We start from the raw sequence: 26,095 nt of genomic DNA, 5'->3' as shown, positions 1-26,095 counted from the left end.
TCCGAATGCCTTAGGATGTCCATATGGAGTAGTGATAACCAGCTTTGCCCCTTCTTCTAAGTCAATAGTATGTTCAAAACCTCTATTTGGAGGTACTCCTGGAGGTATCTCACTGAAAATGACACTATGTGAATCTAAAATCTGTAGAAAATCATCTTGATAATGTTTAGATTCAAAACCTGTTACCTTAGTAGAAATAAGGCATTGGGCTGACCAAGGAACATCACCATGACGGAAAATGCTCTCCTTTCTGTTAGCAAACACGACTCTGGGTCCACCATTTGATATTCTCCCGAGAATCACCTTTTTCCCATCAATTTTGAAAGAGAATTCCATGTGCTTGAAATTCTGTGAGTATTTATCCAAGGTTACCAACCATTGAATACCCAACGTAACATGAGAATTAGCCAAATCAACCACATAAAAATCACCTATTATTGTATAATTACCAAGAGCAATACTTAATTGAGGAATCTTATGTGTGCTTACTAAAGTAGTACCCCTTGCTACTCGGACTCCAAATCCTTCATGTTTCACTATATGTAAGCCACGTTTTTAACAAGAGCAGTATCAATGAAATTATGAGTAACACCACTATCTATCATAACAATGACTCGTTGACCTTGTAAATCCCCTCTTACTCTGAAAATATTGTAATGTGGAGTTCCTATCATTGTTGCTATTTTACCCTCCCCTGGTGGATTTTCCTGAGCCTGTCTTGTAGTTTTTAGGATCTTGTTCCTAATTTGGATCTATGTTTTCCTCATCTTCACTATCTGATACTACTTCAATGTAGTGAATTTTCCCTTTTCCCAAACATCTATGACTTGTTGTCCATGCTTCTTTATAATTGAAACACAATTTTTTCCTTTTGAGTTCATCGCGCTCTTCCTTTTCTAATTTGTTTCTAGGAGGTGTGTTGTTTGGAAAAGGTTTTTTTATCAAAGTTTGGCTTAGAGAGTGGGCCTTTGTCAAATGTCTTTTTTTTAGAAGGGCTTAAGGCTCTCTAGCCATTTTTATGGCTGTCTGTAAAGGAGGATTAAGGATTTAACCCACCCTTCGATAGTATCAGATAATCCATCTATCAATATCACCGTTTTTTATCTCTCGGTGATTTTTGTTACTAATACTGCTAATTTTTCAAATTTAGAAATGCCTTGTTCTACTGTAGCTGTTTGTTTATGCTGAGTCAAATCTTTGAGATGGAGTTCAGGATCCTTAGAATCAAGCCTGGCAATAAGCCTTTCTGTGAAAACAACATAAGTGTTAATCTGATTGTGACCAAATGTAAGTTCTCCATGATGCCACCATTCATGCACAATTCCCTTGAAATGTAATGCTGGATATTTGATGGCTTCATCTTCCATCATTGGATTTAATTGTAGGTATGTGTCAAGTTTTTGTACCCATGCTCTGGCATTGGTTTGAACTGACCCATCAAAATATGGAACAAACATTTTACCAATCTTTCTTTGTAATTCATTATTATATCTCCTTTGCCCACTATTCTTATGTTTCATCCTGACATCCAAATATTCTCTAAAAGTCATTGATGCCCTGAATTCATCACCTGATTATATCCAATCCTGATATACCTCTTCCTGGAGTTCTCTAATGGTAGTTTCTCTTTCAGGTTGTGGATTTCTAGGGGTGAAGGTTGGCATAAAGGGTCTTGCTAAAGTTGAACCTTTAGATTGTCCATTTACTCATTGATTCTCTTGTCCACCTATTTTCCTTACATTATTTTGATTTTGATTCATATTAAATTTCATCAATTGTGCCATAAAATCTGCAATGTGGTTTACATTATTTTGCATATCTTGTTAGCTCTTGAGTAATGCAGTCATGAGATCCCTAATGTCATCTATGTCTCTCATGTTGTTTTCAAAAATTATTTCTTCGTCTGACTCAGTATGACTATTTTCAATGTCAACTTGTTTTGAGGAACTAGCTGATTCTATCAATCTGTTTTGTTTGACTCGCGTATTTGGGAAGCTATAATTTGTCTTTTGCATATTTCTGACTTATGTGTTTGTTCGATAGGTTCACAGGATTTAAGGCTTTGATACCAATGTTATATCCCTTCTAATTATTAATTAGTTTCATTGCCTACGCACAGGATATTCCCTCAATTAGTTTTGTTGTCTATTAGATGGTATTCCCGGCCTCTTCTTTCATAGTGATAACAATAAACCCATTGTATTTAACATAATCAATATCCAGATTGATTGAATAGGAATACAATAAAGAACTCTCAAATTCACATTTAAACAAGAAGAGAACCAATTACATAATTGAATTTTTATCACTGCACCTGTAAATATTCCTTCACATTGAGTAATTGCGGCTCCTTTACATGCACATAATAGTGGAATACAATGCCATTGTGTGGTACATCGATGCCATTGGCGGGAATTTGTATGAGGCTTGCAATGATGAGGGGCAATGCATTGTTCAGAAAAACTTCTGCTGGATACAATTTAGTATGCTCCGGATGATTCTGTCAATTACAAAGATGTTCCCTAGATGGCACCTGATAAATGCAATTATGTTCTCCAGGTGGCTCTTGATAATAACACTCCATACAAACCTGATACAATTTCTTATCAGCATCACTTCTTGATCTAGACAATTCCACAAGGATTCTCCCGTCATTCCTCTTTAGAGCACCCGTCTGATACAACTGTTCAAATTAACATCTCTGTGGAAACAAACAAATTTGTTGTATTTGATTACTGCTGTGTATTCAATCGTCCTCACCCTGTATTAATAGGATTTCCACTAAAAAACAATCCTGGCAACCCAATGATTTGCTTCCAAGGAATTTATCTTGATTCAATATTCTGATATTTCCAATCTCATTCAATCCACTTCCCTAGCCTTTGGTTGACAAAAGGATGAAATACCACGTAGACTACTCATTCTTGCCTCTACTAATCAATGACCCTCTTTTTAACGTGAATGTCTTTGGTAGGATTCTCTCATTCAAGTATGCAACCATCCACTAATGGACCAAAATCAAGAAATTAATATTTATTATTTACGACATTATTTAATTATATTATATTAGTGTTTTATTGAATGCTAATATAATATAATTAATTTGTCATATAATTAATATAATATAATTCCCTTTTCCAACACACAAGCCAACATGAATAATATTAAAGTAACACTTTATTATTTTCACATTTAATTTAAATGTTACTTTAATAAACTTTCGGGATTAAAATAAAATAGTGATTGGGCATGGAATAATATGAGTGATAGCTCTTTAGAAAGCTCTCATCGAGGAGCATTAAACCCAATCACTAATTCTGACATTGCCTATGCCTACTGACTTACTAAAAATAGTAAATTATGACTAGGCCAAAACATCTTAGGATCCCACTGACCTCTTCGTTAGCCTCTGAGACCATGCAGAAATAGGCTAATGGTCACACAACTGGACAATTGCTAAAGTGGGGACATTACAGTCCGCCTCCCTTGAAATTGCTTGTCCTCAAGCAATCTTAGTCCTGTTTCTTGTAACACCTGCTTACTCTCCCAAGTAGCATGCTCCTTTGGCAAGGCTCTCCATTTGACTAAATATTCTTTAACCTCCCTGTTCTGTAGAGTCCTCTCCCTGGTATCCAGAATAGCCTCAGGAATTAATACGAGCTTCCCCGCCTCATCTAATTGTGGCAAATCTGCAAAAGGCACATCTCTCTGACCAATGGCTTTCTTAAGCCTTGACACATGAAACACATCATGCACCCGACTGCCCTCTAGAAGCTCAATCTCGTAGGCAACCTCACCCACCCTGCGAATCACTCTGTAGGGACTATACAATCTAGACTTCAACTTCTCTGCTCTACTCTTCTTGAGTGATGACTGTCTGTATGGTTATACCTTCAAGTAAACCATATCCCCTACCTCAAAGTTGTGTTCTATCCGATGTTGATCAACATACGATTTTTGCTAATTCTGGGCCTGCTGTATATTCTACCCTGAGCACCCTCAAAATATCCTGGCTATCTTGCAAGAAGTCCTTGGCTTTGGGCACTCTACTATCCCCCAAAACTAGATCCATGAAGCTAGGTGCTTCATAACCATACAGTGCCATGAATGGAGTCATCCTAATGGACATATGATAAGTGGTGTTATAATAGTACTCTCCCATATGTAGCCATTTGACACAAGCTCTCTGTTGTGCAGTCACATAATTCCTTAGATATCCTTCCACCCATTTATTCACAATCTCCATCTTCCCATCTGTCTGCGGATGATAATTAGTGCTAGGTGTAAGATCTATGCCATACAACCCAAATAATTCCTGCTAAAAAGCACTTATAAATTTACTATCCTGATCACTGGCAATGAAACTAGGTAGCCCATGTAATTTGAATATTTCTCTAAAGAAAAGATTGGCCATCTGTGCTACTGTGTAGGTGGATGAAATAGCAAAGAAGTGAGCAAACTTCGTCATCCAGTCAACTACCACATAGATGCAATCTCTCCCCTGTACTTGTGGTAACCCGGTGATGAAATCCATAGAAATACTTTCCCATTTCCTATCCGGAATGGGCAAAGGCTGTAACAACCCTGGAGGATATGTGTGCTCTCCCTTATTCTGTTGGCAAATTGCACACTCCTTGACATGCTTCTTAACATCATCCTTGAGCCCTTTCAATGTGAATCGCTCACGAATCTACCTATAGGTCTTAAAGACCCCTGGATGTTTAGCTGTAGGTGCATCATGAAATGCCTTCAGTATTACCTCCCTAAACTGTGATGAAGGAATCAAATATATCCTACCCTGGAACTTGATCAATCCATCCATCACCACATAATGATCATCTTGTATGGTGCCTGCAATCCCTCCAGAAGCCCAAGTGCCCCTCGCATACTCTGTTGTAATCTTATTTCTCCAATCTCCTATATTCTTAGCTAGAGCACAAATATGAGGTCTTTTGGACAAAGCATCTGCCACAACATTCTTCTTACCTTTGACAAACCCAATGTCAATGTCACAAGCTTGCAACTTCGTAATCCACTTCTGATGTCTATCATTCAAGTTGAGCTAGCTCATGAAGTATTTGATGCTGTTGTGGTCAGTCTTGATAACAAACTTTCCCTCAACTAGGTAGGACCGAAACTTGGCCAATGCATGCATGACCAACATCTCCTGGTCATAGATGGAATAGCTCCTCTCCACTCCATGGAGCTTCCTACTCTCAAAAGCAATGCAATGCTTTTCCTGCATCAAGACTGCCCCAATCCCATCACCTGACGCATCACAAGGAAGCTCAAATGGCTTCGTTAAGTCCGATAGAGCTAATATTGGACATGATGACATCACCTTCTTGAAATGATCGAAGCATCTCTGAGCTGCCCCTGTCAATATGAAGGCCCCTTTCCTAGTAAGGTCTGTCAATGGTGCAGCGGTCTATGAAAATCCCCTAACAAATCTCCTATAAAACCTGCAGAGACCAAAGAACCCCTTAAGTTGTGTGAGGTTCGTAGGAGTAGGCCAATCAACAATAGCTCTAATCTTTTCGGGATCTACTTGAACTCCATCTGCACTAATGATATGCCCAAGGTATAGTAACTCAGTCAACCCAAACTTGCACTTAGATTCCTTGACATATAGTGACTCTTTCTCCAAAATGGACAACACTATCTCAAGATGTTGTAAATGCTCCTCCCAAGTCTTACTGAAGACGAAAATGTCATCAAAGAAAATCAGATCAAATCTCCTAAGCTGCCCCCTGAATACTTGATTCATGCAACTCTGGAATGCGGCAGGGGCATTGGTTAGCCCAAATGGCATAACCAAAAACTCGGAGTGGCCATAGTGACACTAAAAGGCTGTCCCCTCAATGTCCTCCATCGTCATCCTGATCTGATGATACCTTGACAGTAAATCAATCTTCGTAAAGAAGCATGCACCATGCAGCTCATCAATCAGCTCATTTATCCATGGGATGGGATATCTGTTCTTAATGGTCTTCTTATTTAATGCCCTGTAATCGATGCACATACGCATCGTCCCATCCTTCTTCTTTACCAATACTACTGCAGAAGCAAAGGGGCTCTTACTAGGCTTGATATGTCCCATCTCCAACAAATCCTTAATCGCCTTCTCTATTTCATCCTTGTGTTTCTTAGGATGACGATAGGGAGTAATCATAACTGGTTTGGCTCCCTCCTCGAGCTCAATAACATGCTCTATCCCTCTATCAGGAGTAACCCCAAGCTGAATCTTGCCAAAAACTTTAGCATGCCTATCAAGTATGTCTTGGATATCTAGTGGATGACTCTTCACCTGTGGCTCCTATGAGGTTGGCATAGTGAAACATTTTGCCGCCCACTCTACATCATCATACATAAATAATCTCTGCATTCTCCTCAAGGAGATTACTCTGCTCCTCCCATCTTAAAGTCCTTTGAGTATAACAATTCTGCCCTCATGCTAGAACCTCATCTCCGATTTTGCTAGGTTAAGTGTGAACTCAACCAGCAAGGGCATCCATGTCATGCCAAGGATGACATCATAATCTCCCATGTCTACTACATAGAACTCATCCTCCAACTCATAGCCATCTCCAAACCTTATATGAAGGTTAGATATCTTCCGAGTGCATAATAATTTGTCATCGTTCGCCACCATGACTCTAAACCCAACATGCTCCTTAGTCTGTAGACCTCTCTTGGCTACCAATTCTGCATCTATGAAATTATGTGTAGCGCCAGTGTCAATGAGTGAGATCACTTTTTTCCATTGAATAGTACCTCTAGTCTTAAATGTGATTGCCTTTTAAGCCCCCGTTAATCATGCCAATAACTTCTCATCCTCAGGAATGCTGCTCTCCTTTGTAGTGCTACCCTTATTTAAATCAGAGTGTTGATCCTCCCTCTCTGACTATGACTCCTCTACTAAGAAATACTCCATTTGATTTGCCTTAGCCTTGAGAGGACACTTATGAGATAAGTCTCAAGGCTTTCTACAATGAAAACATAGCTTCTTCCTCAACTCATTTAGGGTGTCATTTTCCAACTTATTATCCCTTTTTGGTTGAGCATCCTAGTGAAAATGTTTTTTGTTCTTCTCCTTATCCTTCTTCATCTGTGAATCTCTAGGTTGAAATCTGCTTCTAGAAGAAGGTGCTAAGTCACGAGCCTTCTTATTAGCCTCCTATAATGTAGTTGGGTCATGCCCCTTGACCCAACCTCTCAAGGGATTTGAGAGTCCATCCATAAACAACACTATTAATGAAATATCTGTGACCAACACAACTAACTTTTGAAATTCACTGATATATGTCTCAACTGATCCCCACTGCTTGAGTTGTGCCAACTCCTTAAACTGTAACTCGGGATCCCTGGTATCAAATCTCTCTATGAGCCTCTCAATGAACTCATAAGATGTGGTCTGATTATGCCCCCAGGTTACCATGCCATGGTTGCACCACTCATGTGTTAGGCCATCCAAATGAATAGTTGCATACTTTATAGCCTCCTCCTCAGGCATAGGATTCAACTGCAAGTATGTATCTACATTGTGCACCCAAGCTTGTGCAGTCATTTCCCCTGAAGCATCATAATAAGGTAAAGAAAAATTTTCAACTTTCTTTCTCAACTCAAAGTTTTGATTCCTCCCTCCTACACTAGGCATGTGTCTCATTCTCAAGTCCATATAATCTTTAAGGGAAATGTTTGCCTGAAACTCTGGTCCACTAGCCTCCCAGTCCCTTTTGAACTGATCATGTAACTTGGTAATCTGCGGTTCATTTACTGGTTAAACCGGATCTCTGGGTAGGAAGGTGGGTAGAAGAGGTCTCAAGCTCGCTGTTTGAGCTCGGTGTGCAACGTGTCTAAAGTTATCAGCCTCATTCCCATTGTTGCCATTTCCATTATTACCATTAATGTTATTCTCAGGACCGTTGTTGCTTCAGCCTCCATTATTATCATTGCCCCCTATTGTTATCATTTCCATTGTTGGCATTACCTAGATTAATATTGATGCCCATCTGTCTAGCCATAAGCTACAACATTCATGTCCACTCTCGTATTCTGCTTCTACTGCATACACTGCCTTTGCTCTGATGTATAGATTAACTGGCTGAACATTACCTCCCCCTGATCTGGACCGGTATTCCCACCTCTGTCTAATCTTGTATTTCTATCATCTTGCTCCCTCATATTGCTGTCCTAATCAAAGAATATCTCTGCTGTGTTTGTATGACTGGATTGTATGTCCACCTACACGGATGAATTAGACTGCTTGCTTTGCAAGTTTGAAATCCTATTTTGTCTTGCTCTAGTATTGCGGAAATTATAAGGCCTCTGTCGCATGCTCAAACATAAATGCTTAGCCTTTTTTTTAATTTCTGGTTTTAGTGTTTTGACATTTTGTCAAACACTTTTCCCTCTATCCGGCTATTTCAAATTCCCTATAAGACCTCCATAGGATGGCAGGACTTACAACTCTTATATCACTGTAATGGACACCCCTGAATTCCCCAAAAAACTAAACCAACTACTGAAAGAAATTATGTCGAACAGTTTGCATTCAACTTCTTATTTCTCCGTTTGATGCTTAAACCGCTCATAACTTCAAAAATCAAACTCTTATTTGTTTGTTGTGTTTTATGCATGGAATAGGAATCATACAACATAAACAAAAAAGTAACTACAATAATATGCAAAGTGGACAATGAACTGCTGCCTATAAAATGTTATTTTCAAAATTTAATTAAATCAAATACATGGCAGATTATTAACTCACTAATCACTCCAATATCATTGGCATAATACTCCAGCCCATGCTTTTGAACTTGATGCTACAGTGACGTGAATAGTACCATGTGAATAGTGCTGCATGAAGTGTCGCGCTACAGTGGTGCTATAGTAAAATCTGCCTTCAATCAGTCCAAGACCCTCATAAAATCATCTCTTCACAATGGCATAAGCATCGGACAAGAAGCGAGAATGATATGAGCAAACACGCAATCCGCTTGTAGCCGGAAATGCACCCAATTTGCCTGTTAATAAAGCTGATAGCAATGAATTCACCCCAAGGGAATGATGTCTAGAATGTCACAAGAGAGGATAGACATCCTCTAATGCCAAGAATGGACCTACAACTCACACATCAATTTTCTTCTCATATTCCACTTGCCGAACAAGGGCCATACACTCTCCTTTTTAATTTTACTTCATAGGGTTGACCTACTTTTCACAAGCAATGTGGGATAAAGTGTTCTAAAATAAAATAACACCTTATGTCTGCCTTTGGCTTCCCTTTTCGAACACACAACCCAATATAAATAATATTAAAGTAATACTTTATTATTTTCACATTTAATTTAATAAACTTTAGGTATTAAAATAAAATAGTGATTAGGCTTGGAATAATGAGTGATAGCTCGTTGGAAAGCTCTCTTCGAGGAGCATCAAACCCAATCACTAATTCTGACATCGCCCATGCCCTACTGACTTATTAAAAATAGTAAGTTTGCCTGACACCATGTAAGTCAACTCCGTTCTAGTCTAAGTTGGAAATGACTAGGCCAAAACATCTGAAGATCCCATTGGCCTCTTCGTTAGCCTCTAGGACCACGCAGAAATAGGCTAACAGTCACACAACTAGACAATTGCTAAAGTGGGGACATTACATGGTGCCCATACGTAGATAGTGTGCCAATGTAGTATGGTAAGAGGGCCGTACGAAAGTGTGTGTGGATGGTGTATGGAAGACAAAATGAAAGCCGTACAAGATGAGAAAGTAGTAGAGGAATGTTTTAGAAGGCGTCTGAGCCAGGAGTGATAAACCACAGCTATGAATGCAATCTTGTTCATACATAAACACAATAGATCTAAATGAAATCCAAACACGAAAATATAGACTTGAATACGAAAAATCCTCCAATTAATATATGTCGAAAGATGATGCTCCCATTTGCCAGATCTGTGAGTGAAGCGTTACAGGTGACGGAGTAGGGTGAGGGTTAAATCCCATCGAAATTGGATAACCAAATAGGGAAGGTCTTCCACTTTCGAAATGGCGAACAACAGAGAACTTCAGCAGAAATCTACAGTACAGACAAAATAATCCAAATTGCATACCTAATGACTACCTACAAACCGTGCTTAAATACCTGTCGGGGAAAACTTTCCAAGGGTGTACAAAGATAGCTGACGACAATACAAACTACGGAAACAAAATAAAAGTGGGTCCGAGATATATTAAATCAGCTGGCCCAATTACAAAATCTTAATTAAAATTTAATTTATAACAGGAACATTACAGTCCTCCCGTCCCAAATTTTGCTTGTCGTCAAGAAAATGCAATGTCAGATGTTGTTGAATGTGCTTGCCCTCCCACATCGCGTCGTCCAAGGACAAGTGTCTCCAATGTATGAAAAATTCCTTCACCGTGCAGTTCCGCAAGGTCTTTTCATGTACTTCGATGATCTCGGTTGGTTCAAATACGAGCTTTTCTTCTTAATCTAGTGGTGGAAGGTCTGCTGCTACTGTGACGTTCTGTCCCACAACTTTCTTAAGACAGGAGAAATGAAAAACATTATGAATATGACTCCCCTTTGGAAGTTTCAACTCGTAGGAAACTTCACCGATGCGGCGAACTACCCGATAAGGACCATAAAATAATGGCTTCAATTTTTCTTTCCCCTTTTCCATCAATGAGGATTGCTGGTATGGTTGAAGTTTGAGATAGACCAAGTCTCCCACTTTGAAAGTTCTCTCGATTTGATGTCTGTCGACATATATTTTTTGTTGATTCTGTGCCTGTTGTAAGTTTTCCTTCAAGCATCTTAGTATGTCTTGTCCCTCCTGAAGCTAGTCCCTCACCCATGGTGTGCGACTGTCACCCAGAACTTTGTTGATGAAGGAAAGGGGTTCATACTCCTATAGTGCTTTGAACGGTGCCATCCTGCTGGACATGTGGTAAGTGGTATTGTAGCAATATTCCCCTAGGTGCATCCATTTGACTCACACCCATTGTTGTGCCAAAATGTAATTCCGAAGGTAACCTTCAAGCCACTTGTTCATAATCTCCGTCTATCCATCTATTTGGTGGTGATAACTAGTGCTTGGCAACAATTCTGTCCCTGCCAGTCGAAACAGTTTTGTCTAGAAGATATTGATAAATTGTTTGTCCCGATCATTGATGTTTAAGGGTAACCCGTTTAGATGAAAAACTTCTCTGTAAAATAGATCGGTTACCTATGTGGCTAAAAGTCCGAGGAGATGGCAAAGATATGTGCGTACTTCATCAGTTTGTCAACCATCACGTAAATACAATCCTTTTCGTTCACCTTGGGAAGTCCAGTACTAAAATCCATCAAGATACTTTCCCACTTATGTTCTAGAATTGGCAAAGGTTGCAGTAGCTTGGCGGGTAGAGTATGTTCGGATTTGTTCTACTTGCAGACCGCACACTCTCTTACATATTGCAATATATCTCTTTTAAGACCCTTCCATGAAAACCTCTCCCTGAGACGTCACAAATTTTGAGGAAGCCGAGGGTGTCCTACCAAGGGTGAGTCATGGACTTCCTCCAAGATTTTTTGCATCAATTTGGATTCTGACACTAAAAATATCTGATTCTTATAGTAAATGATGTCATCCACCACTTTGTACCAATCATCCTGGGTGTTGCCGTCCATTAGTGCACAAGCAAATGTGTTTTTGGAATTTTCTACCAGCAAATGTGCTTTCTAGTTAGCTGAAATCTGGATTAGTAAGCAAATAGCGGGTTTTCTAGACAAGGCATCTACAACCACATTGGTCTTTCCTTTCACATATTCAATGTCAAAATCAAAAGCCTGAACCTTGCTTACCCATTTTTGTTGCCTCTCGTTCAAGTCTTGTTGCTCTAGAAAAAATCTTAGACTATTGTGATCTGTACAAACAAAAAACTTGGCACTCGCCAGATACTGTTGGAACTTGGTTTGTGAATGTATGATGGCCAACATCTCTTTGTCATAAATGGAATATAAGCTTTTTGTATGCGTAAACTTCCTTCTGTCATAGGCTATGGGGTGTCTATCTTGCATCAGTACTGCGTCAATGCCTTCTTCGAATGCATCACACTTCAGAATGAAAGGTAAAGGGAAATCAGGCAATGCAAGTATAGGACAAGTGCTCATTGCTTCTTTCAGCTTATCAAAAGTGAGTTGTGCTTTTTCATTCCACTGGAAGGAACCCTTTCTTATGAAATCTATTAATGGGGCACTGAGCTGAGAGAATCCTTTTACAAACCTCTGGTAATAACTGCACAGTCCAAAAAATCCTCGCAACTCTGTGAGTAATTTTGAGGGAGGCCAATTAAGGATAGCCTGAATCTTCTCTTGATGAACTTGAACTCCATATTTACTGACAACATGCCCCAAGTACAATATTTCCGTTATACCAAATTCACACTTGGATTGCTTGGTGAACAAGGACTGATCCTTCATGATCCGTAGGACTTCGTCCAGATGCTTCAAGTGATATTCCCATGTCTTGCTATAAATAAGAATATCATCAAAAAATACTAGTAAGTACATACGTAATTGTTTGTTGAAGATGCGATTCATGCATGATTGGAATGTAGCAAGTGCATTTGTTAATCTGAACGGCATGAGTAGGAACTCATAATGCCCCTAGTAACAACGAAAAGCCGTTTTTTCCATGTCTTCCTGCCTCATGCGGATTTGATGGTATCTGGAATGGAGATCTATTTTTGAAATATAGACCCTGCCATGCAATTCATCCAACAACTCATCTATCCTTGGAATGGGATATCTATTCTTTATTTTTTTTTGTTCAATGCACGGTAGTTCACACACATGTGCATCGTCCTGTCCTTTTGATCAATAGTACAGATGACGCGAAGGGGCTAGAACTGAGACAGATCCATCCTTTCTCCAACAATTCCTGAATAGTCTTTTCGATCTCATTTTTTAATTTCTTGGGATGGTAGTAGAGTGTGGTTTAATGACCGGCCTGGCTTCTGCTTCCAACTCGATAGTATGTTCAAACCCTTGATGAGGTGGTATGCTAGGAGGAATGTCAATAATAATTTTGTCATGCTCACTTAAAATATTCTGGAGATCATCATCTCGGGGAGGTGTCCATTGCCTTTTTATAGGTTCTGCTGAGACAAAACAATGTGCAGCCCAAGCAACGTCATCATGCCAAAAAATTGCCTCCATCCGATGTGCAGAAACTTCCTTCGGACCTTCATTTGCCATTCCACGGAGAACAACCTTCTTTCCTCTCCCGGCTCCTATGGTCCTTTGTAATTGAAACATAGTTTCTTCCTTTGGAGTTCTTGTTTGGTAGCTTCATCCAACAACAACTTCCTTGGTAGAGTTTTACTATCTTTGTCTCTCGAAAACATCAGTCATTTGGAATGTAACCCCGAGAGGATGATGCCGACAATGATACCATACTGTGTGCTTTCTTAATCGCCTCCGACAAGGTCACAGGATTGAACCCTTTTACCCAATCCTTCAGTGGTTTTGTCAACTTGTCCATGAAGAGCACTATCCGTCTTCTTTTAGAAATGTTTGTGACCAAAACATAGAGTTTCTAAAATTCCACAATGTTCTGCTCAACCGATCTAGTTTGCCTTAGCTGTGCTAAATCTTTGAAATTGAGTTCTAGATTTTTACCATGAAATCGATCTATCAATCTCTCAATGAATTCTACATAGGTATTTATTTGATCATGCCCTAGTGTAATGGTGCCTTGATGCCACCATTCATGTGCAACTCCCTCCAAGTGTAATGCCACAAATTTAATTGCTTCGTCTTCTAGCATAGGATTCAGTTAGAAGTATCGGCCTTCATTACCCACGCTTGTGCAAATATGGATCCGGATCCATCAAATGGAGACAAATTTACTCTACTCAACTTCCTCCTAAGGTCATCGTTAAAATATCCTTGGTTTCTACCTTTGAAATATCTCATTCTCACATTTGTGTCGTCTTTATAAGATATATCTTCCTCAAAATTTGCATTCTTCCAGTCCTCTCTCAGTTGTTCTTGAACCTCCTTAAAAGTTGGTTGCTTCCATCCCTATGGTGCCTCCGTTCGTGGGGGAAAAGAGGACATGGAAGGTCATGAACGTGCAGGATGAGTGTTTGCTTTACCTAACACAAAGTCCGTGTTGTGACTATTTTGTTTATCGGATACTTTATTGTTTGCCAATTTCTTGAGAGTTTCTTCCATGAGTTGTTGAGTATCATTGATCTGTGCCTGATTCGTCACAAGTTCTCTTAGCAATGTCACGAGTTCGGCCACTGTGGGTTCTGGCTTTGTCGCCATTCTATCAACCAAATGGGTTCTTCTTTTTTGGCCATAAACTCTCATTCACTGTTCATAGGCTGGCAGGATCAAAGCTCTGATACCACTATAATGTTCCATTTGCTATGTATGCCCGATACCTTGTTACCAACATTGAATGTTCGTATAGAGGGGTTGTTGAAGGGTCTGTACTGAAGAGAGTACGGGCTTGAAGTCTTGTACGGTGAGAAGATGTGAACAAAGCCATATGGATGGTATAAGAGAAGCTATGCAGTGTGTCAATATAGGCCGTATGATGTTGAAAAGAAGTCCTTACAGTGGTTGAACTAGCCGTACGGTGGAGGTGGGGTGGATGATGTATGGTGATGGGAGAATGTAGCAGGCCGTACGACAGGGTAGGATAGCTAGATATGGGTGAAAGGAGGCAGTCTCAGGGGTCTGTACAGTAGACTGGAGGTGAAGGTCGTACGATATGGTGTTCGTATGTAGACAGTGTGCCAATGTAGTACGGTAAGAGGGCTGTACGGAAGTTTGTATGGAAGACAAAACGAAAGCCGTACAAGATGAGGAAGCAGTAGGGAATGTTTCTGAAGATGTCAGAGCCAGGAGTGATAAACCACAGCTATGAATGCAATCTTATTCATATATAAACACAATAGATTTAGATGAAATTTAGACACAAAAATATAGCTTGAACACGAAAATTCCTCCAATTAATATATGTCGAAAGATGATGCTCCGATTTGCTAGATCTAAGTGAAGTGTTACAAGTGACGAAATAGGGTGAGGGTTAAATCCCACCGAAACTAGATAATGAAATAGGGAAGGTCTTCCACCTCTGAAATGGTGAAGAATGGAGAACTCCAACAGGAATTTGCAGTAGAGAGAAAATAATCCAAATTGCATACCTAATGACTACCTACAAGCTGTACTTAAATACCCGTCGAGGAAAATTTTCCGAAGGTGTACAAAGATAGCCGACAACAACACAAACTATGGAAACAAAATAAAAATGGGTCTGAGATATATTAAATCAATCGGCCCAATTACAATAGTTTAATTAAAATTTATTTTATAAGGGGAACATCACACCAATAGTTCCCTATGACCCTTCGAGGAGTTTTGGTGGATTGGTAAGTTCATGGGACGATCTATAAAAGGAGTTCCAAGCAGAATTGAGACTGCTTCAAGACAATGACGAAGTATTAGCAAAAATATACAACTCCAAGCAGGGTAAGAAAGAAATTGTATGTGCATATAATCGAAGGCTCAAAGAGTTACTTAGGAGAATGGTAACTCAACCAGCAGACGATTTGAAGAAAAGATAGTTCGTCGAGGGATTAAATGCCTCTCTGTGGAAGAAAATGAAAATAGTACAACCATTGTTGCACGCAGATGCACACAACAAAGCCTTGAACTTAGAAAGTGAAGGGAAGACATCAAAGGAGTAAATGAAGAAAATCAAGTCCTTGTCTGTAACCGATGAATCATTGGGAGAGGAGAGTAGCAGTGAGAGTGAAAATGAATCCAACAAGAAGGTGCAAGCCCTTTAGAAATACATGTAACGTACGATGCACAAATTTAAACAATGAAGGGAAATGTAGGACGAGGTGACAAAGGGGAGATGTGGTGTACGGAGCATAGGGAAAGCAGGTACACAAAGGGGTCATGTTCGAAGAAACCATTATGTGACATCGGTCGAGTGATGGACCATTCCACTAAGGAATGCCCATACAACTTGAAGACTAGGGACCAATAGGTGCTCTTTACACAGGAGCAACTGTCTTCCTTCGAGACAGCTAACCCGGACCAACAAATGAATAATAATGCATCATTTGGCAGATTTTGTACAATTGGCGCACAGGGAGAGGAGTGATGCAACTCCAAGGGTAGTTTCCTTTTGTTAGTTTCTCTGCACTAGGACTTGCCTAGGCTTACACCAAGCCTCCTAGGGTTCACCTTGTTGCCCTATTCACTGGAGGATTGCTCTCCTATTCTTCCATACTAACCTCAAAGTTACACCATTTAGTTAAGTTCTCAAACTCAAGAAATGTATCCTTCTTGCTTTCTTGTTAATCTTGAATCCTGATCAAACTTGACCATTAGACTATCCATGACGATGAGGGACTTCTCCATGAAGTATATGCATCATTACAACCTTCTAGACCTAAGACTAATTGGGTCTCCAACCAATCTTAACCAAACCATCACATTGCTCTTTCAGGCCTAATTGAATTAGCCCTCCTACTTGAGGTTTTGGGCCCCCAGTTAAATCTTTCCCAAATAGGACCCCAAACAAATGATAGGTTTAGGCACTCTTTTGGAAAATCTAAAGGATTTTTCAGGTTTTAGGTCCCCACCTTGTTCGTATATAGGAAAGCTACATTCAATCCTAAAATTAAGGGTTTTAGGGTGAAATAGCAGCATTCACTAGGTCCAATTCAAAAGGACTCTAAAACTAAAAGAAAGAACTTCTCCACTTCACCAAGTCAACTTCATACATCCCTCTTTCAACTTGATACACTGGGCTGAACTATCTAATACATTCAATCCCCATTTTGCCTATTGCAATGACTGATTTTTGCCTAGCCGGGTACACAGTCTCGCCTAGGGCATTAGTTTTGAATTGCTTTCATTGCTTTCAAGGGCTGCAAAAACTATAGACAATATCTACATAGACTCCTCTCCCATTTCCCAAAAAGCCATGAAGAACTCATGGCGGGGATTCATGGGGTAGCCATGTTAGCAAAAACTGTCAAACTTGGGACAGTGAACTGCGCTTGTTCAAATGATTTTCAAAACCTTATTGAATGAACTCCTACCAAGAAACTATCTGAATGAAAAACAACAATAAAAACTAGAACTATGCCAATCCAAGATAAAACTAGCAATTTTGATCCATTAATGATATCAAGAGCTTCATGCACAGGTTAAATGACAAAGATGCACAGTAAGAATGTTGCTTTCAGCACAAAATTGATTCAAAATTACCAACCAACCTTGGGAACATGTCTTCCTCAAGGTTTTATAGGTCTTCCACAAGTTTGCAGGTAATTAGCATAACTATCCTAGTCCTATTTTGTGACACGTAGTCCTTTTTAAAAGTTGTCATGACAACTTTTTGCTACATTGCCCAAATCTTGCCAGATGGACTTGGAAACTTCCAAGTAAGGTAGAAATGGTCCAACTAGACCATGTAGATATGAATTAGCCTCTTCCACACTCCACATATTTTTTTCCTCATTTTTGCACTCCTAGGCCAAGTTGACAACTTTTACACTTAGTTGACAACTTTTACAATATTTAGCATCTCTCACCTAGATGATGACCTATGACCTTTCCCCTCTGCATTCTTTTGAAAAAACATCCTTAGGTTCCAAATAACTAGCCATGTCAACTTTGCACACCATTTTGGCTAAAAACCCCAAAGTCCTAATCCTAAGACCCTGGAAACAACACACTTCAAAGCAACATAAACAACATGGATTGAACTAATCAAATCCCAACTAGGGTTCAAAACAAGAAAGCAAGACTTGGCTAGAGTCTAGACAAGCCAAAACCAAAAATTGAATTGCTTTCCATTAGGTGCTCCTGCATGAGTGAGCTAATGAGAATGGAAGCCTAATACAGTAAGATTCAAAGGGATGATCGATGATTCAGTGTCAGGCATGCAACCAGTGGGGCCATTTTGCTTGAGACTATATAAAGAGTGACACACCTTAGAAGCTTTGTCGATGGTGTGGTCCCGAAGACCATGAAGATGCAAATTGTTTGAAGCCTAGCGTAAACTTACTCAGTATTGAAGAAGAGAAGGTACTCGCCATCACTCGGAACTAGGCAAAACAAGTAGTGTATCCTGATCCCTGCACGGAGAAACATAGAGTATGTGAATCGAAAGCACAAATAGAAAAGGCCATGAAAGTAAGGAAGGATACACACATCGCCGTAAGTACCTTCAAGTAGACAAAGGCTGAAAATGAAGATTTTGTGCACATGCTACATTAGCACAAACCATTTTTCATTGAGTTTACTAATAAATTCAAGTAGCAAGGGTGTGCCAATAGAGATTTTCATACACCGCATACCTCTCGTACTTGGAGGCGTACCCGTGTGGAAAACACCGTACAATATGAACAAATATTATGTAGCTAAAGTCAATAAAGAGATCCAATGTATGCTCGAGGCAAGGATCATATTTAAGGTTGAGACAAGTGAATGGGTCTCACCCATTGTAATATGATCATATCATTAAAGGAGGCAAACCAAATAAGAATCTATGTTGATTTCTGATGCCTAAACACTATCACTATAAAGGATACCTTCCCTATCCCATTCACGAACACAATACTAGAAGAGGTTGCTAGACACGAAATGCATTCATTTATGGACCGTTTCTCTAGTTATAACCAGATATTAATTGCAGATGAAGATAAGTTGAAAACCACGTTAGTGTTAGAGGACGGAGTTTCTGCATTAAATCGGATGTCCTTTGATTTATGCAACATGCCAACAACCTTCTAGAGAATAATTCTCCACATTTTTTATAAAATGTCTGTAGGGAACTTTCAAGCTTTTTTGGATGATTGGTAAATTTTCAGCGGGCAAGACATACTTGGTGACACTAGGGGAGTGTATAGAAAGGTGTTGACAGGCAAAGTTAGCAGTTAACTTGAAGAAGTGCAGATTCATGGTCCCCGAGAGCAAGCTTTTGGGGCACATTGTGTGTAAGACGGGACTAAAGAATGATCCAAAAAAGGTATGCGTGATAGTCAAGATGGGCTGACGTCAACGGAGTTAGGTCCTTCTTAGGGCACATCAGCTATTACAGACGATTCCTAAAGAATTTTGCCAAAGTTTCCTTTCCTCTCAATAGACTAACAAGAAAAAGGGAACCCTAAGTATGGGGTATGGAGCAAGAGACTTCTTTTGGTGAATTGAAGACTAGGTTGCTAAGGGCACCGATGTTGGCATACCCAAGCTAGGATAAGGAATTTGACATACATGTGGACGTGTCCAATTTTGCAATAGGTGCAACTCTTGCACATAAAGGTGATCATGACCTAGATCATCCTATCTATTTTGCTAGCAAAATTGTCTGTGACTGAGAAGAACTATTCAAACACTATTTGTTGGTAACGTTCACGTTTTACGTGGACCATTAGGCATTGATGTACCTAGTGAATAAACCTATCGTACAAGGGATGGTGGAGCAGATGGTTGCTACTACTCCAGGAGTTCGCTTTCAACATTGTTGTAAGGCCAGGGAAGAGCCATGTCATTGCGAACCAACTTTCTTAAATCAAGTTAGAAGAGCCACTTGAAGGAATGATTGATGACTTCCCTGATGCACATTTATTTTGTATTGCCAGCCTTCTAGAGTGGTGCAAAAGTATTGGCGAATGCCTATCAACTTCACAGTTTTTGAGGGGAGTGATGAAAACTTGTACTGAGAAGTAGACCGTTCCAATTGATCAGTGGACTCCTATACAAAATGGGCCCAGATCAATTGTTGTGAAGGTGCATAATGGAAGAGGAAGTGCAGACTGTCTTGAGGGAAGCCCATGAAGGTCCAATAGGGGGACATATGGGATTTGACATGACAATCCTGGCAGGACTATGGTGGCCTACATTGTACAATAATGCCAAGAAGTGGATGGTTAGTTGTGATAGTTGCGAGGGAACGAGCAAACCATTAAAATAAGATTTTATGCCACTCAACCCCTCACAAGCACAAGAATTGTTTGAATGATGGGGCTTATACTTGGTAGGACCACATATCCTTCATGGAACCAAGAGGATATGTGCAAATGGGGGTGTGACGAAAGAAAAATCGTGGATGAAATGTGCATGAGAAATTATTTGTGAAATGAAAGTGAAAGTATAAATAAAATGTGTTTGGTGCATGGTTAAGAGTATGAAAAGAGGTGTACAGATGTTATGGGGTCGTGAAAGAATTTTGCACAATTGATTCAACTGAATGAAAACTGGAGTATATAGGATATGTTGAATTGATAAGTAAAACATTAAACAAACTATATATCAATGCTTAAATGGATTAGCTGTGCCCTTTCATTTGAACTTAGAGGATAATAAAATGATTAAACTTAAGTTGTCAGAACATAACTAAATTGAAAGATAACACACATTAAACAGTCATAAGAAATCAATTAATTAAATTTTAAATAGTCCTAAGCTTCTTGAAATTCTTAATTTTTTATTATTAAAGGATAAACCTTGTTTATTTCAATAAGTGTCTCTATATTTATGCCAATTAGAGATTCTATAAAATGGGTCACTTTTCCATCAGAAAAATGAAATAAAAGAAAAGAAAACTAATTAATTCTTTCAAAGATGGATATAAAAGGGGCTGAGACTTGAGAACCAAAAGAAATTCATTCTCATCTAGTTACTTTCTCAGAGAGCTTTTGCTTTTGTAATGTTCCTTATTTGGGACTTGATTTGCCCAAAAATTCCCAACTAAGGTTTGGTTTGTGCTTGGAAATGAAATTTTAACTTAGTCTTTGTAATGTTCCCTATTAGCAGGCTGCCAAACTTTACACAATGGTGATTGCTTGATATTATTGAAAGAATGAAATGCACACATATAGGCAACTAAATTGTTCATAATAAACTAGATATGATTCTAATCTATTGAAAAATACAATATTGACCATTAAATTATTGATGTAGATGTTATTGTGATACCTCCTTTATGTTCAATCAGTCAAGTGCACCAGTTGGCCCCTAAATTTTACAAACTTGTTAGGGTCTAGATACTTGGTGAGAATGTCTAGTCTGATTCTTAGTTGGAAGATACTGCAATTGTTCAAATCCATCGTCTACAAGTTTGTGGATGATATGACAATGAAGCACAATATGCTTGGTCCACTCATTGAAAACTGAATTTTTGGCAAATTTGAGTACCCCTTAATTGTCACAAAATAGAGGTGAACGACCTACTTGAGACATGTGCATGTCCGAAAGCAGCTGTCAAAGCCAAAATGCCTCACAATTTGCTTTAATAGTTCTCCGACATTCTCCTTTAGTCAAGGAAAGAGCTACTGCCTTTTATTTGTTGCTCAGTGTTTGGAAGCTGGACATATCAATGAGTAGAATTTTGACAATTCTACAACAGCTTGTAAGTGAGCAAAGATGTATGATGGTATAAGAAAATCCAGGCTGCTGATGAGATGATGAATGAAAGTAGGAAATGAGTTGGAGGCATGACAGAATTGGGAAGTCTGTTAACCCAACAAAATTGAGAAATGGCATGCCAGGAAAGGTAACTCCGCAACTCCGGTGACTTATACACACTCAAAGAATTGGACTCTCTCGCATCCTAAAACATCGGGGACCTTAGGCAGATGTGTGGGTGATGGAAATGAAGAACACAGACAAAATGAGGTCAAGATAGATGCAAGAAGTACGAAACAAAAAATTTGGTCCATAACATAGATTATTACAAAAAGGGTACATGAAATTTGTAGAACACAGGTTTACTACTAAGATGGGGAAGGGGGTGAATTAGTAATAAATATAACTTAAACTATGATATAGAGTCTGAGCTGGCATGACACGCTGCACACAACAAATGATTTCTGACACATTTCTATCAAAACAACCTTCCAAAACAATTTCTTAAAATAACAGACTTATATTTTTTCAAAAACACTTTGACTGATGATCTGTTATGTATGTATCTTGCCATACATCAAGGTCACAACCAGGTAGGCAGCACATAAATGAGATTAGTTCTATTATAAACTGCCGATAGGTTTAATAGGGCTGTCAAAGATGTAGAGGATGGATCTTAAATCAAATTTATGGATGGTGCAATAATAATCTAAGATGAAATGAATGATTCTATGCAATCAATGGAGTTGGACTGATCACAATGAAAATTATCCAAGTTGGAAAAGGTAAGGATAGAGTTAAAATGTTGTCCACTGACTCAAGAAATTTTGGGGAAGAATGCTTTTGAGTGGAAAAACAAAACACGTTATATGTAGGGAATTTTTAAAGATAATATAAGATAAGATAAGATAAAATTATTAATGTCCAACAAAAAACCACAAAAGGTCCATTGGACTGGAAGTTTACAAATAGGCAGCTGACAACAGCAGGAGCACCAAACGGTGTCCGAGAAAAACAAACAAGAACAAAGAAGAGAGAGGCCAAGGAAAGACTAGGAGTCTTTTATTGGTAAAAAGAAATCAGTCACAGAAGGAAAAGACTGCGAGCAAGAAGGAGCCCTGAATTGTCTCTGTGTACTCGTGGAAGATCATGAGGATGAATGTCAGACGAAATTCAAGCTCCAGTGCAAGAGTGAGATGAGAGCATCCATGAGGCCATTAAGTTGAAGTAAGGGTTGGATGAATAGGAAGGAGAAATATCAGGCTGCTTCCTTGTAACCATCACAAGGACTAAGCACCGCTACTTTTTTATTCCAACAGCAAGATAAGACAAGTTACCAAAGATGTATATATCTGAGCACGACACACATTTCAAAGAAGATTTGCAACAAAACCGAAAAGCTCAAAAGGAATCATAGCATCATATGGTCGGTTGTTTGATTTAGTTTCCATTAAGCTTAACTTCCATTGCAACATATTGTATATTCTTATCAATTAAAGGGAAGGTTTGATTTAGGCAACCACAACTCCAAGGAAGACAACATTTTACTCTTTGTCAGAGATTGTTGGGCTTCGGCAAAATTGTCTTCCAATTAGTAAGGTGATTTTTTATGTTTAAAGGTTGGTTTTTTAACATCTATGACAGGAGTAGGAAATCTATTATTCTTTGTAGGTGGGGCTGGCTGATGGGAGAATGAGCAAATTTTACAGCACCCGAGTTTGCAATTGCTTGAAGACGAGCAATTTCGGGAAAGGAGGACTGTAATGTCCCCTTTTTGACAGACACCAGGTACTTATTTTATTTTAGCCTTTATTTTCCTCGGAGGGTAAAAAGGAAGAAATAAGGGGGAAAAGATATATTAAATTAATTACTTATAAGGTTACTAAACAATGAAATATTAATAAAGTAACTTTATATTTAATTGATTTAATATTAAAGTGACTAACATAATAAAATATCAAAAAGTCACTTAAAAGAATAAAGTGTTGGATTCCTCTAGAAGCATCTTGGAGTTGCTGTGAAATCTTTATAAGGAGCCTTTGGGGGGGTCATTTTACACATCTTGAGTTGCATATTCATCTATTGTGCTGAGAGCCTTTGTGCTTGCATACTTGCCTGAGGGTTTGAAGACTCTAAGGTGCCAATTTCGGTTGTGAGATATCAACCCTAGTTGGGAGTGGAGGAATTGGTATTCAGCCAATTCATTTGTGATTAATTGGGAGATAATATTCAGTGATTTTTGTTCAGCCCGTGCATCTAATTTTTGACATCAGTTGGCAAGGAGAAAGGTTTCAGTTTTCGTAGCGGATCCAAAAAAGCAGTCCGAAAAAGCAAATCCAAAAAAAACAAAGCCAAAAAGCATGTCATCTCAGCTACTTATTCCAGGTTCTTTTGGTATTTACATTTGGCAATTGTAGATGGATACATTTGACAAGTAATATATGTCTTTTTGTTAACAAAGTATTCAGTCATTGTTAACATTGAAGTATTGAAGGGAAATCAACTTAATTCAGCTGTTCAGTTTGTATGCCAAATGTTTGTAAAAATGTCTCATTGCATAGTCATAGGATGCATACCAAGTGTTTGTGAAAATACCTCTTGGCTGTAGGTGTGCATTTTACATCAGAATTTCATATACTTGCATTTGGAAAATAATAAAAAGAAGTTGCATATCAATTTGATTTCCAATTAGTTATTTTGCAATCATTTGTATTCATCAATATCATTGGCATTCAAAAATCGTAGCAAAACAACAAATATCAGCAAACTGAGGCTGCAAGGGAAGTGTTTGACAAAATATCTAAGGCAGAAAAACAGGGATAAAACTTCAAAAATTGTCAAGGCACTTTACAATTTATTAATTGATGTTTGATATTTAATACTTGAAAACAAGAGATTCAGACAAAATAATATCTTTGATCTAGAACAGCCAATTCCTTCTAGGAAACTAAAAGCTCAAATAGGACGTTACAAACATGGAATACCTTAGGTGCACGGGATTGGTCCTTTCTTGTGAGAGAAATATCATTCGGGTTTCTTGGCATTTACTGCTATGCCTGTGACCTTGCTGTTTCAGGCATTCCTTAAATACCATATGATCCTTAACATGAGTACCATTTATCTGCGAAGATGAACTTGATAACATGAACCTGTGATGGTTGTGCCTTCGTTTCCTTTAAAACAGATCTGGACATAAATCCTTTTAGCGTAGATCAAGTTTTTGCGTATTAAATACTATGGAGTAGATGTTTTAGTTGATAATAGACGAATATAAATGAACTTTGGTGCTTTTGTCAACTTTGAATGACCTCGTTCTTGTTCTATGACATTACTAGCTTGATCTGTAATATCATGATTGATAATATGTATGGTATGTATTCTTTGTCTTTGTGTCTCATTATGCATTATTATGATGAAGAAACCAATCTCAATTGGCTTGTTGTATGCTAACTCGTAATTCTATTGTTTCTTAGATGGATAATGTGCTTATTGATGACCGGAGAATACATGTAGATTTCAGTCAGAGTGTATCTAAAATCTGGAATCAATATCGTCGTGGAGGCAAGAAAAATATGGGTAATGAAGGTATGTTATAATCCTTGAGACAATGCCTTAAATAATCATATAGTGATGATTGAAGCATTTCTTTTATTGCAAGAGTTAGACATGGCAAAATTCAAACTTATATTGCCTTGAAGAATCTTTTCATTGCATTTTTTTATCTGGATTCAATGGTAGCTTTTTATAATGTCTCCCGCATTTATTCTTTGCTAGAGAGAATTGAGTTTTATTCCTTTGCAACTATCACTTTGTATCCCAGGCAAGACATAGTCTATGCACTTAATCTAGTTCAAGGTTGGTGAAACAGTAAGACTTCTAAATTTTAGAATATTTAGAAGTATCAATGAGGATGTGTAGCTTGCTTTTATCATTTTTTCCCCCTTTTTCAATAGCTATACACATAATAAATATTCATGAATATTACCATGTCAAATGAATGGAATGACACAATATTTAGTATTCACAAATCTCTGTGCTTATTTTGCTCCTTCAAACCTATCTTTATATTTAGTTTTATAATTGGGCAATATAATATTATCTATCAAATATATTATAGGTCAAGAATCTTGATAGCATTGGATGAACTGTATACCATGCCAGCTTAGTAAATCCTAAGGCTTGTGAGAGGAGTTTGTTATAGTTTGAACCTCCTATAACTTGTAATAGCACTTATTAATTTCTGTGTGTTTTAAATTACCTTCTCAATGAATAATTATATAATATTAAGAGACATTAACTCATTAGTTATTACAATTAATTTTGCTTAAAGTATTAGCATAATTAAAATATGTGAGAATAGTTTATGTATATTTATATAATAATATATATGTATAATATATCTCAAATATCTATTATACATTTATATATATACATATATATATCTACTTTATTATCAATAGTACTAATGCTTCATGATAATAATAGTGTAGGCTAGATTTCAAATGTTGGAGGCCAATAGGCCATTAAAACACTTGATTTCATTGATTGGAATAATCTAATTGAAGCTAGAATCATTACACTCCCTCCTATCCAGCGAGGATGATTTCTATCCAAATAAACAACACAATGTACAATTGTTACCTCATGGTAACATTAGGAGTATG

At 38.3% G+C, this 26,095-nt stretch overlaps 1 protein-coding gene across 2 annotated transcripts in view; it reads left to right on the top strand.

Annotated features, from left to right (window-relative positions):
• Positions 1 to 26,095, top strand: part of CYP59 (cyclophilin 59) — a 272,359-nt gene that overhangs the window by 221,527 nt on the left and 24,737 nt on the right. For both annotated transcript variants that reach the window (XM_089811494.1, XM_089811493.1), the window contains exon 12: positions 24,905 to 25,016. In XM_089811494.1, coding sequence (XP_089667620.1) covers positions 24,905 to 25,016 — 112 coding nt within the window. The remainder of the gene's footprint in view (positions 1 to 24,904; positions 25,017 to 26,095) is intronic.

This window comes from Cupressus sempervirens, chromosome 11, assembly GCF_028749045.1.
Source record: "Cupressus sempervirens isolate cs-2001-9-10 chromosome 11, ASM2874904v1, whole genome shotgun sequence".
In the NCBI taxonomy this organism is placed as follows: Eukaryota; Viridiplantae; Streptophyta; class Pinopsida; order Cupressales; family Cupressaceae; genus Cupressus; species Cupressus sempervirens.
The sequence above is the reverse complement of the archived record's forward strand: the minus strand, read 5'-3'. Positions and strand labels throughout refer to the sequence as shown.